Here is a 12,959-nt window from a genome sequence, read left to right as displayed (position 1 = left end):
AGGCTGGAGGAGACTGACTGAGCCAGGTTCACTTGGCATAGCTTCACATACAGAGCACCACATCAGGAGAGTGCAGGCAGGCTGGGAAGAGGCTTCAACAGTTGATTTTGGAACAAGCTCCAATTTTACAGAATCACAGAATCACAGAATAGTTCATGGTTGGAAAGGGTCTTTGTGATCAGCAAGTCCAATCATAAAAAAAAAAAAACAAACCACCCAAAAGCCTCACAAACACACAACCTACACTCTCAGACACTAGAACATGCCCTGAAGTGACACATCAGCCCTTGACAGGCTGGAGAGGTGTGTCCATGCCAATCTCATGAAGTTCAGCAAGACCAAGTGCAAGGTCTTGCAGCTCAGTCAGGGACAGGCTTGGCAGTGACTGGCTTGAGAGCAGCCCTGAAGAAAAGGACTTGGGGGTACTGGTGGACGAGAAGCTCAACATGAGCTGGCAGTGTACATTTGCAGCCCGTAAAGCCAATCATATCCTGCACTGCATCAAGACTAGCATGGCCAGCAGGTCAAGGGAGGTGATTCTCCCCCTCTACTCCACTCTTGTGAGACCCCATCCAGAGTACTGCACCCAGTTCTGGAGCCCCTATTACAAGAAAGATAAGGACATGCTCAAATGTGTCCAAAGAAGGGCCATGAGGATGATCAGAGGGCTGGAGCACCTCTCCTGTGAAGACAGACTGAGACAGTTGGGGTTATTCAGTCTGGAGAAGAGAAGGTTCCAAGGAGACCTTATTGTGGCCTTCCAGTATCTTAAGGGGGCTAACAAAGAAGCGTGTGAGGGACTTTTTAGGATGTTGGGCTGTGGTAGGACTAGGGGGTGGGTAGATTCAGATTAGATGTTAGGAAGAAGTTCTTCACCATGAGGGTAGTGATACACTGGAATAGGTTGCCCAGAGAAGTGGTGGAAGCCTCATCCCTGGAAGCTTTCAAGGCCAGATTGGATGGGACTCTGAGCAACATGATTGAGCGGGATGTGTCCCTACCCAAGGCAGGGGGGCTGGAATTAGCAGATCTTTAAGGTCTCGTCCAACCCCAATAATTCTCTGATTCCATGATCTACACATTTCTTGAATACCTCCAAGGACGGTGACGCAACCACCTCCCTGGGCAGGCTTTCCCAGTGCCTGACCCCTCTTTCGGTATAGAATTCTTCCTGATATCCAATCTGAACATCCCCTGCTGCAACTTCAGGCCATTTCCTCTGGTCCTTGGGAGAAGAGGACAACATCCACCTCTCTACAACCTCTTTCCTGTAGAAAAAGCTGTAGAGGGCAATCAGATCTCCCCTCAGCCTCCTCTTCTCCAAACCAAATATCCCTGCTTCCCTCAGTGGCCACAGACTGTGAACTAGACTAGACAGTTTCCACCACCATCTGGACTCAGGCATTAAACTTCACCCTTAGCACACAAAATCAATGCAATTTGTTGAATTTGTAATATTCCACAAATATTCCACAGTTTCCTAAACAGATGTTGCCAATTGTTCCAAATTAGGCATTATTTTTCTAGAGCTTGTATCTTGTAAATGCTATGACTAAAAATTCAACATTAGCTTTGAATAGGATTTTCACAAGGAGATCTGTTAGTTGACCCAGAATATCATGTATAGGAGCTGAGATCTATAGACGGAAGTTCAAAGCCATTTCTGTTTCACTGTCCTTTGTGATACAAAGCCTTAGAAACATGTTGCACCCTGGTTCAGCTCCCCACTCAGTGGTGGTTCAGAATGCCAGTGGACTGAGCCAACAGATTAGACAAGAGACCCTATCACATATCCTGCTTTAAGCAAGCAAACTGGCCACGTCATTACTGGCAGCAAAGTAGAGCTGCAGGCTGATAACTGGATCAGAAATAACAACATTTCCAGTCACTGAGACAATAGGCAAAATGGGGATTGAGGGGTAAGAGCAAATGACACACTGACACACTCCCTAGGGAGGTCTGCTGCTTACCAGGAGCTCATATCAAGGATATCACTGAAAGACTACAAAATCTTGTATGTCTCACTGAAGGAGCTGGGAATGTTTAGTTTGAGGAAGAGGAGGCTGAGGGGAGACCTCATCAGTCTCTACAACTACCTGAAAGGTCATTGTAGAGAGGTTGGTGCTGGTCTCTTCTCACAGGTAATTAGCGACAGAACAAGAGAGAACGGCTTCAAGCTGCAACAGGGGAGGTTTAGATTGAACATTAGGGAAAAAAAAATCACAGAAAGAGTGGTTAGACACCGGAATAGACTGCCCAGGGAGGTGGCTGAGTCAGCATCCCTAGATGTGTTTAAACGTCATTTGGATACTGGTGGACATGTTTTAGGGGAGAACTTTGTGGAGTAGGGATGATGGTTGGAGTCAGTGATCCCAATGGTCTTTTCCAACCTGAATAGTTCTGTGATTCTGTGATTCTATTATCCACTCCTGCTGTTTAACGGGGATACTTGTGATACAGTGAGAAGCAATTTGAAGACCATCAAGAAGGATCACAAAGGACTGGGGGTGGCAGTGAAGGACTTGGGAGCATAGATAGTCTTTTTGTGAATCCTCCTGGTCAAAAGGAAGGGGCTTGAAAAGGCCAGTTATGTTGGGGAAATCAATAAATGCTTACAGGAGTGGTGCCAATGCCAGGGCTTTGGCTAGTTAGATGATAGGAGTCACTTTGAGAAGCCTGGTCTCCTAGGGGCTAATGGGGTTCATCTTTCAGAGAAAGGGGAGAGCATCTTTAGCCATAGGCTTTCTAATTTAGTAGAAAGAGCTTTAAATTAGAGTTTCTAGGGGAGGGGATCCTCTATCCATCCCACCGCCACCACTTTGAGGCCAGTGTCTCAAAGTAATAGATGCCCTGGGCCTGGAGAAGGATGACAGGCCAGCAGGAGAACACCTAAAATCCAGGAGAATGTAATCTCAGTCAGTACAACAGCTGTAATGGGAGCACAATTTAAATGTCTCTGTGCAAATGCACATGGCATGGTGAATAAACAAGAGAAGTTACAGATGTGCACGCCTGCAGGAGGATGATGTTACTGGCATCACCGAGATGTGGTGGGATGACTCCTATTACTGCAGCATATGCATGGATGGGTAAAAGCTCTTCAGGAGGGACAGGCAGGGGAGAAGAGGAGAGGATGTTGCCCCCTGCATCAGTGACTAGCTAGAGTCCATGGAGCTCTGCCTAGGGATGGAGGAGGAGCTGCTCAACAGCTTATGGGTCAGGATTACAGGGGAAGACAATTGCAGGTGCTATAATAATTGGAGTCTGCTACAGGCCATATGACCAAGAAGACTGAGTGGATGCAGCCCTTTATAGACAGGTAGAAGTAGTGTCATGTTCACAAGCTCTGGTCCTCTTTGGAGATTTCAATGATCCTGACATCTGTTGGAGAGACAGCACAGCAAGACACCAGCAATCCATGAGGTTCCTGGAGTGCATTAATGACATTTTCCTTCTCCAAGTGGTAGAGGAATCAATGAGAAAAAGTGCTATGCTGGACCTTGTTCTTGCCAACATGGGCAAGATGGGCTCGTGGGGAACATGAAGGTCAAGGGCGCCATGGCTGCAGTGACCATGAAATGGTGGAATTCAGGATCTCTAGGACAAAAAGAAGGATATGCAGTAAGATTTCTACTGGGGACTTCAGGAGAGCAGATTTCAACCTCTTCAGGGATCTGCCTGGTAGGGTACCACGGGATAAGGCCCTGGAGGGGAAAGGAGCCCAAAAAAACTGGTCAATAATCAAGTGTCATCTCCTCCAAGCCCAGTAACAGTGTGTCCCAACAAAGAGGAAGGTGGGCAAGAATGCAGGTAGGCCTGCATGGATGAACAAGGGGCTCCTGCAAACTTAGATAGATGTAAAAAGGAAGCCTAAGAGGGTGGAAGCAAGGACAGGTTGCCTGGGATGAGTACAAAGAAGCTATGCAAGCAGCTAGGGATCAGGCTGGGAAAGCTAAAGCCCAGAATTAAATCTGGCTGGGGACACCAAGTGTAACAAGAAAAGCTTTTACATGTATGTTAGTGATAAAAAGAAGTCTTGGGCAAAGGAAGGAAACAGGAGACTTGGTCATGTGGGATATGGAGAAAGCTGAAGTACTCAATGACTTTTGTGCCTCAGTATTCACTGGCAAGGGATCTGGCCACACCACCCAAGTTACAGAAGGCAAACAAAGGGACTGCGAGAAGGAAGATCCACCTGCTGTAGAAGAGCAGGGTTGAGATCATGTAAAGAACCTAAAGTGCAAAAGTCCATGGAACCTGACAAGATCCATCCATGGCTCCTGAGGGAACTGGCAGGGAACTGTTGCAAAGCTGCTTTCTATCGTATTTGAAAAGTCATGGCAGTTTGCTGAATTTCCCACTGACTGGAAAAAAGGAACCATAACTTCCATTTTCAAAATGGGAAAAAAGGTAGACCTGAGAGCTACAAGCCATTAAGTCTCACCTCTGTGCCCAGGAACATCATGGAGTAGATCCTCCTGAAGGTGCTGCTAAAGCACATGGGAAATGAGGAGATGGTAACTGTCAACCAGCATGGCTTCATAATAGGGAAATCCTGCCTGACAAACTTGGTGGCTTCTACAATGGAATTACAGCATTGGTGGACAAGGGAAGAGCAACTTATGTCATCTATGTGGACTTGTGCAAATATTTGACACTGTCCCACATGACATCTCAGCCTCTAAATTGGAAAGCTATGGATTTGATGGATGGACATGCTCGTGCAAAGTAAGACCATCTAGAGGGACCCTGACAGGCTTGAAAGATGGGCCCATGCCAACCTCATGAAGTTCAACAAGGCCTGCACCTGGGTTGGGGCAATCCCAGGCACAATTACAAGCTTGGCAGAGAATGGACAGAGAAGAGCCCTGAGGAAAAGGAGTTGAAGGTGTTGGTTGATGAGAAGCTCAACATGAGCCAGCAATGTGTGCTTGCAGCCCAGAAAGCCAACCATGTCCTGGGCTTCATCAAAAGAAGTGTTACCAACAGGTCAAGAGAGGTGATTCTCCCTCTCTACTCTGCTCTTGTGAGACCCCACCTGGAATACTGTGTCCAGTTACAGAGCACCCAGGACGGGAAGGTTATGGAGCTCTTGAAGCAAGTCCAGAGGAGGGCCACAAAGTTGATCAGAAGGTTGGAGCACCTCTCCTGTGAAGACAGGCTGAGACAGTTGGGGTTGCTTGGTCTGGAGAAGGTCTCTCTGGGGAGACATTATAGCAGCCTTCCAGTACCTGAAGCAGGCCTACAGGCAAGCTGGGGAGGGACTTATTATAAAGGCATGTAGTAAGAGGACAAAGGGTTAATGGCTTTTGAACTGGAAGAGAATAAATTTAGGTTAGACATTAGGAAGAAATTCTTCACTATGCTGGCAGTGAGACACTAGATAAGACTGTCCAGAGAAGTTATGGAGGCTCAATCCCTGGAAGTGCTGAAAGCCAGGTTGGATTTGGCTTCGAGCAACCTGGTCTAGTGGGAGGTCTCCCTGCCCATGCAATTGGGTTGGAACTAGATTACCTGTAGGGTGCCTTCCAAGCCAAACCATTCTATGATTCTGTGAAGGGCAAAATAAAATAAAATACTAGGTTCTGAAAGCTGTTGCCTGAGGCCAGGATTTGCAGATACAGTTAACAAGTGCAAGACCCAGTTTTCACTGAAAAAATGGCCAGCAGATTATAAAAATTATAAAGATTATAAAAATTATAAAGATTGGGTCACTTACAACACAGCTCAGTTTGAACACCGACAACCTGAGATACTGAAAATCACAACACTTTGGAAATATGTGGCCTAAGTAAATTCTGGAAAAAATACCTGTTTGTGTTGATTAATCAGCGGCATTTCCATGTCCTGGCTAGGAGATGCCATTAGCTGGCGGCGCTGTGGTGTAGCAGCAGATGCCTTCTGCTTGTTTCTGCACATACAGACCAGGAAGAAAAGGCAGGCGATAACCAGAGGGATGGCTATGCTGGGAACCAGGATGTAGAGGATTCCCATTTTACTATTGTCACGTGGACCTGTCAGGCACAGAATTGGTCATTGTTCACAAGAAATATTTTTCATGCATTCAACATGAAAAAAATCGCAACAACAAACCAAACCAAAACACAACCAAAACAACTATGGGGTAATTATTAATACTTTCTTTTAAAGAAAAAGTAAACTGTAGTTTAAAAGCAGAAGTCACCTTAACCTCTCCCTCCTCTCCATAATTTTCTATTAAATTTTTCATGAGGTTTGAATGGACATAGCAACTAACAGTATGAAGATAAACTAGAACCCTGCTTTTATGGTATTCACTGTAACAGTATGTGGTTCTTGCCCAACTTCAGCCATTTCATCAGGATTTTGCTCAATTCTGCCTGGAATAATACAAATCTCACTTCTCACTAGCTGAGATATTATTTGTTTGGTACTTAATAGAATTAAAGTGCTTTTATGTTACAGTGTTATGTTACAGTGAGACATGGAAAAGCCCTCCTAAAATGATTTTTTTTTTTTCTTGATACTTCGAGACTGTAGGAAAGCACAGTGATGTCCAAAATGTTTATTGGAATTGCCTGGGATGTTTCTGCAATCTGTATTTTTGCTATTTGTAGCTACTGCTTTCACCACAATCACATCATAGTGTTATCTTTACACCATGTTACATGCAACATAGAAATTATTCTGTCAAATCACGTTGTTGTAAAAAAGTGAAGGAACTAAGAAATGTCAGATCAATTTTTAGCATTCTTAAATATTCAGGCAACCTGTAACAAAACCACTTTTATAGCTTCCATTATATATCTGCTGCTGCAGGAAGTATGTTTTTATTCCTAATTAAGCTCATTATTAAGTTGCTTTGTCGTGTCCAAATAGTATTAGCACTGTAAAAGCTCTAAGGTGAAGGCTGTGCCAATGCAGAGATGTGGGGGGACAGTATTACCCTGTGAAAGCTGTGCTTTTCACATTTGTGATCAGTTGTACAGCACAGAGCCACCAGTACATAGTGTAGGACTTTTCTGATAGGGTCATCTGTTTTATGAAGTCTCTACTTTGCACTTCACAAGGTTTCCCTCCAACCAAGCATGGCGCTACATCTCCCTCTACAGGGAGATGCCTGCAAGATGCCACATAGTGACAGCAATATGCCATTGAGTACTGCAAGCAAATCAAACACATACAGGCAGTAAGTACATCAAGTCTGGCATTTGGCAAGTTAGAATACAAACTACTGCTGTACCCTTAATTAGTATCTCAGCTTACGCATTCCACACAGAAAAAATGTGTCACATTATCTCAGCTACAAGCTCCAATCTCCAGAAAGTATTAAACCTCTACAACATAAAACAAAGGTGTCACATTACAGCAAGTGAAACATTTGAAAGCATAACCTTTTCAAGTGAATTGTACTAACAGTAAGGAATATTCAAAAATACACAGGATTCAGGGCAATAGTAGGGGAAAATAGAAAGAGAATACATACTACAAGAAGGTATGTCACACAGTTCCATGCGTACGTTTTTATTCTTTGTAAAACACCAGGGCCCATCCATCTGACCTCCAGGATTTCGGCAATACGCATGTCCTCCACCTAGCTCTGGAAACTGTGTGCTTGTCAGATCATGGCTGTGTGGACTCTGGGAGTCCCAGAGTTGACAAGTGTGGCCAGACTTGGTAACAGTGACTGTCCCTCTGTAGTCTGCTCCTGAGCCATTGTAGCACTGATGATCTGCAACACAGATTTTGAACAAAAAGTTACAAATACCAGCACAATCAAGGGCCACCAAGACCGAAGTGGTTGGAGGGCATATACCATATATACAAAAAGTACTTAAATTTATGTACTTCAGGATTTAAATGAAAGCTATGGGTTTTGAAAATTCAGTGTTGTACTCTTACACCCAGTTTTTTCTGGGTTCATCCCTGACATGTCTCAGCTTTTTTGCTATACACACACTGACATTTGGTAACTCTGAATGCAAACTGATACTGAGGAGCATATATGGACCTTTTGATACAGGACAAGTTAAACTAAATTAAAGATATGGGTTTCACTTCAGGAAAAGTTCTTAGATGCCAACAGTGTAAAATTCCTGCAACTTTTATTTGTCATAATCTTCCTGTCTTTCTCACACTGCTCACTTCCTAGAGAAATTAGTGCTGCATTTTCTAATGCATCTTGCAAATGTTTCCTTTTTTTCTTTAGAAAGAAGGGATTCAGGTTTTTCTTCTCTTTAAGTACATCACTTCCATATCTGTGAACTCCTATCTTTATTCTCTCTCTCTTTTGCTGCTATCATCTCTTCATACTTCCTGAGTGCTTGTCTTCCACATTTATCACCTGATCTGAATTTGCATTTTTCTTTGTTTGCAGTATAACCTTCTGCATTTTTCCAAATCTGCCTCCCCAGCCATTAGCAGTACAGCTCTGTCAAAGCTCATTCTCTAAATACCCAGGGTACTCATGCAGCAGCTGTTGTACCAGTGCGAAGCTCTAAGGATCACTGATGACTTTTGCCAGAGTTTTTGTTGGTGTTATTCTCTACTGATACCACTTCCTCGGCTGATTTGTCTCTATAATAATTTTCTGTTATTTCTGCTTCTCACTATATTATTGCCTTACTAGCACACAGCTAGTCTTCAGTGTTCAGTTATGACATGACTCATACTCCTAGCTGTGGATTCAGACAATGGATATTCAGAATCATCTTATCACACTATGTACTTCAAATATCTTTGAGCTTCCTTGTTGAACATTGTAATGCATGGTGATTAATCACTAGGAAATGGTGTAGGCAGAAAAATTGTCAGCACGTAATTACTGACAATGAAACAGGCTGTCTACTCCTGGATGCAATTATAAATTCACAGAAGAGAGATCAATGTTTTCATCCATCCTGTGGTGGTGAAGAAAGATAATTTCACTCCTTGCTAAATTTACAGGATTACTATTCTTGTGGATTTCCATATAGAAAGACTGAACATTAAATGTTTAATTTTGGAACAGATTTTTCCAGTGAAGCTTCCATAACTCATTGGTGGTTTATTGATAAGTAAAGAGAACTCACAAATAGCTTCATGGGGGACGCTCATCTAGAAAGGCAAGGACTGAGCCAGAGATGGGGGCAGGCATGTGGGGAGGGAAGCCTGCAATGCATTACCGCCCCTCAGAAAACTGAATAAAATCTGTTGTGAGAACATGGAGTTTTATAGCCTGGTGTGGCTGATATAACCCTTTTCTAAACTAAGCAGCATCCTTTTAATCTTCCTTGTTATTCTAACTGTGCAACAATGGAAGATTATGTTCACTATTAATATGATAAAAAGTAGTAGCATTCAGTATAGCAGTACTTTCTTTACAAAAAGAATGACTGATAAATATTGTCTCTCAGACTCAACCTGAGGAAGCAACAAACCCTACTTTATCACAGTGATGAAACACTCAGACTTACATTGGCTCAGTCTCTCCACTGGGATCCCAATCCTTATGCAGTTGGCAGCTTCCAAGGTGTCAGGTCGTGGGAGATCCTCACACTTAGGCAACTGTAGCTGCATCAAGATGAGGGGGTTTGACCTAGCAATGTTGTACTCCTGCCTACAGAGATCATTCTCTAGAACTTCACATTCATCCCGGCACAGCTCCCGTGGCTTAGGGGTCCGAGAGCGCTCATCACACAGGGGAAACACAAAGTGGCAGAAGGATGGTATAGCGAACTGTGAGCACTGATCAGACAAATGTGTGGAGGTGCCAATCATGGTAAATGCAGCTGGAAAGGAAGAAAAATACTGCTTAAATTTTAATTCATGAAAAGCATGAGAAACAACATCATTTTCCTGTAAATTTGCCTTTTACAATATTCGTTTTTTCTAGAGGGTCTGAAAGATCTAGTGAGCAGCAGGGAAATTAGGTTATTTATTCTCTAAAGGAGAGCTGACAACTGCAGAAAGCAAACCCAACGTAACAGTCTCTCTGATGTGTGCACAGAGCTTGTAGAACCTCAGTTACCTGACTAGCATTAAGCGAACTGTTGGTGCTTGAATAATTTTAACTGAAGGGATAACGAGGGAAAGCAAGATACACCTACTAAGACACTGACATGTATTTCTGAAGTTCTTAATTAGGTAATATCTGAAAAATATCCGCTAGTTTCTTCTTCTATAGACATTTTGATCAATAAACAAGACAAATGTTTCTCAAGTCTTCACAGGCAAGAGGAAGTGTGCCACTGGTATTTGAGAAGATATTGCTATTAATGGACAGGAAATGCCTAAGAGGCAGCAGTTTTGGGAAAAATTAATGTTATCAGTCTCAGCATACAGACCGCATTAAGATGAAAATCATCATGAATTAGGAATTTAATATGCTTCTTTAGCTCTCATCATGTACGCCCTAACATTTATCTGAGAGTTTTCTTGCACATTGCAAAGAAAAGACAAATACGCATCTGCATCATGTATCAGATAATGAATCAAATGTTAAACGTAGGAACATTCATTCTCACACTGAAAAGCGTAATTTGTGAATGAGGCTTGCTAGACTGCATGTATCACCAACTTGCAGTGTAAAATGAGTACAAAGGAGCCGTTTGAGTCATTCAACAGTCTACTTAGAACCTACAAAACAATTATTTCCTGCTTTTCCAGCTCTGTCCTTTCAATCATCTACTTTTTCCTGCCACCTGCTATCAGAAAGTCTCCTGTCTCTTCTCCACCACACATGCAGAAAGCAGCCCCAGTTGCAGCCTTTTATACTGTTTACAACTTTGCTTATTTTAATACAGGAATATTAACACAGGAATATAACAATTTATCAGTCAGGGAACAAACACTGCATGCAAGCAAAATATCAGGTCTTTAATGACAGCTGTAATGTATGCTTGTTATGAAGACCAACAGGGAAAAAGTAAACCTGGAGGACTGAAGTGGTCACTGCTGGCCATTTGAAATACCACACTAATTTTTGTGAAGCTGTTACATTATTTAGATCAGCATGAGTGAAGAGTGGCCAATTCACAGTCATGTCCTTATTTCCATGGGAGGCACAAAAGCCAGCAGGATTCTGTGATGGCATCTAAGGGGGTTATTTAACAGATATTAAAAAGCACAGCAAAGACATTTCTAGCCACACATATTTACAGGTCAGGGGTCAGGTCCACACACTCTTTATTGTTGGCCTTCCAGTCATTCAAGTCATGTCTCAAGATTTTCTCCAGAAACGTCCTTCTTTTTTAATAGAAGGCTGCAATTCTTACCAAACCATGTGGCCAGGACCAAACAGCATGAGGGGCCGTACAGGCAAAGGAAATGTATTTTGCAGATCAGCACCCCAGGAAAATGAAAATTGAATATAAAAATTCCTCATAGATGTCACCTTGCTGAATGTTTTCAGTGTCCTGGCTTCCTGTGCACAGCCACTCCTGAGTGCCCCACGGCTCTAAGTGCAGAAACCTCCCAACAAAAACTGCTCTTAGGAAGTACGGGCAAAAGCACAAGCAAAATATCAGCAGTATTTATAGAGCAAATTGGTTTTAACAAGTTACTGTAATCTCAAAGATACCCTGTCATTTGGAGAGACAACACCCAGTCTTGCAATACTTACTTTACATATAAGACAATTCAAAAGAAGCAAATATGCTGTGAAGTCCTCAGGGTTATTTTGCTTAAGACATTTGGTATGTTCTTAAGATGTATGCAGTTTGAAAATGCTGAACTATTAATGGATTTTCATTATTGCCTAGGTAGCTCTACATGGTGCTTCACAGAGTTTTCCTAAAACTGAACAGTTTAATCAGAAATTCTCCTCAATTCCAGCACAGATTCTCACCCCCAGCCTCCCAAATCTAACCATTAATCAATGCTATTTAAGATCCAGCAGCCAGCTCATGAATGTCCACATTGTATATTTCAGAAACAAGTAACTTGACCAGTAAACCTTTTATGAAAGATAACACAGTTTTTTTGAGATTGTTTGTTTTTTGTTTTGTTTTGGTTTGTTTGTTTGTTTGTTTTGTTTTCCTTTAAAGGACATTATGAACCTAATTCAAGATGTTACTACTGTAATAATTTAATACAGCTGAACATTTTCATACTGCTGAAAAACATCCAAACATGATTGAGATTATGTTGTAGAAAAAAATTATATCAATAGCATATCTTAGTTAATGACATAATGGGAAAAAAGGTTGAAATTAGACTACAGGAGAAAGGACAGAGAGGAATGAGTCGTAACACCACAAGGAAAGGTTAACACCTGGATTTTGCCAGTCCCAGAATTTCCTCATCATCTCAAGAACAGAAAAATAACTTACCTGTATTTCTGGCTTGACAATTAGCCTTTAGGTTAACACCTTTAAGGAGACAGAGCTGACAAGTGAAGTCAAAGTCTTTCTGGCAACTAGTTATGTTAAAACTGCAGATTCAATTACTTATCCATATCTGGCCAGATGCAAATAAGCTCCTGTCAAACTGAGCTAACTGTCTATATATTATAATAAACAGTTCGCTCTATTCCACAGATTGTTTTATTTTATTTTATTGTTCTGTCTATGTACATCAGAGTCACAGATGCTAATATCAACTAACTGAGATCCAGTGAAGAAAACCCAGGTTGATGTACAGCCCATTAAAAGTCATTGATGTTTTGGATGCATGTTTGTGACTCTACCTAAATGAATCAGCAGGGGCAGAGCACAGGAAAGTAAGCTCTTATTCTATAGAAATCAGTGTGAAATCCACACTCCATCAGCTTTATGCAATAGGGGAGGAAACCCTAGGCAAAAGGTACCATACATTTTTCAAGAAAATAAAAAACCCAGTACTTTTTTATTACATCACAAAAAAATACTCGGTTTGAACCCATCATGCAAAAGCTCCAGTATAAACTATAAGCTATTTAAAGTCAAAAGTCTGACATTTTACTTAAGGACATATACTTAAGGAAAATAATCAACACATGCAGCAGATATACATCTTCCTTG

General features: G+C 42.0%; 1 protein-coding gene across 1 annotated transcript in view; it reads right to left on the bottom strand.

The window, feature by feature from the left end:
- The window catches only part of ROR2 (receptor tyrosine kinase like orphan receptor 2), a 162,837-nt gene that overhangs the window by 3,775 nt on the left and 146,103 nt on the right, over positions 1-12,959 (bottom strand). The window contains exons 6-8 of the mRNA XM_051643403.1: positions 9,435-9,749; positions 7,466-7,711; positions 5,812-6,014 (exon numbers count right to left, since the gene is read on the bottom strand). Coding sequence (XP_051499363.1) covers positions 5,812-6,014; positions 7,466-7,711; positions 9,435-9,749 — 764 coding nt within the window. The remainder of the gene's footprint in view (positions 1-5,811; positions 6,015-7,465; positions 7,712-9,434; positions 9,750-12,959) is intronic.

This window comes from Apus apus, chromosome Z, assembly GCF_020740795.1.
Source record: "Apus apus isolate bApuApu2 chromosome Z, bApuApu2.pri.cur, whole genome shotgun sequence".
In the NCBI taxonomy this organism is placed as follows: domain Eukaryota; kingdom Metazoa; phylum Chordata; class Aves; order Apodiformes; family Apodidae; genus Apus; species Apus apus.
Note: the sequence above shows the minus strand (reverse complement) of the source record. Positions and strands in the feature narration are given on the sequence as shown.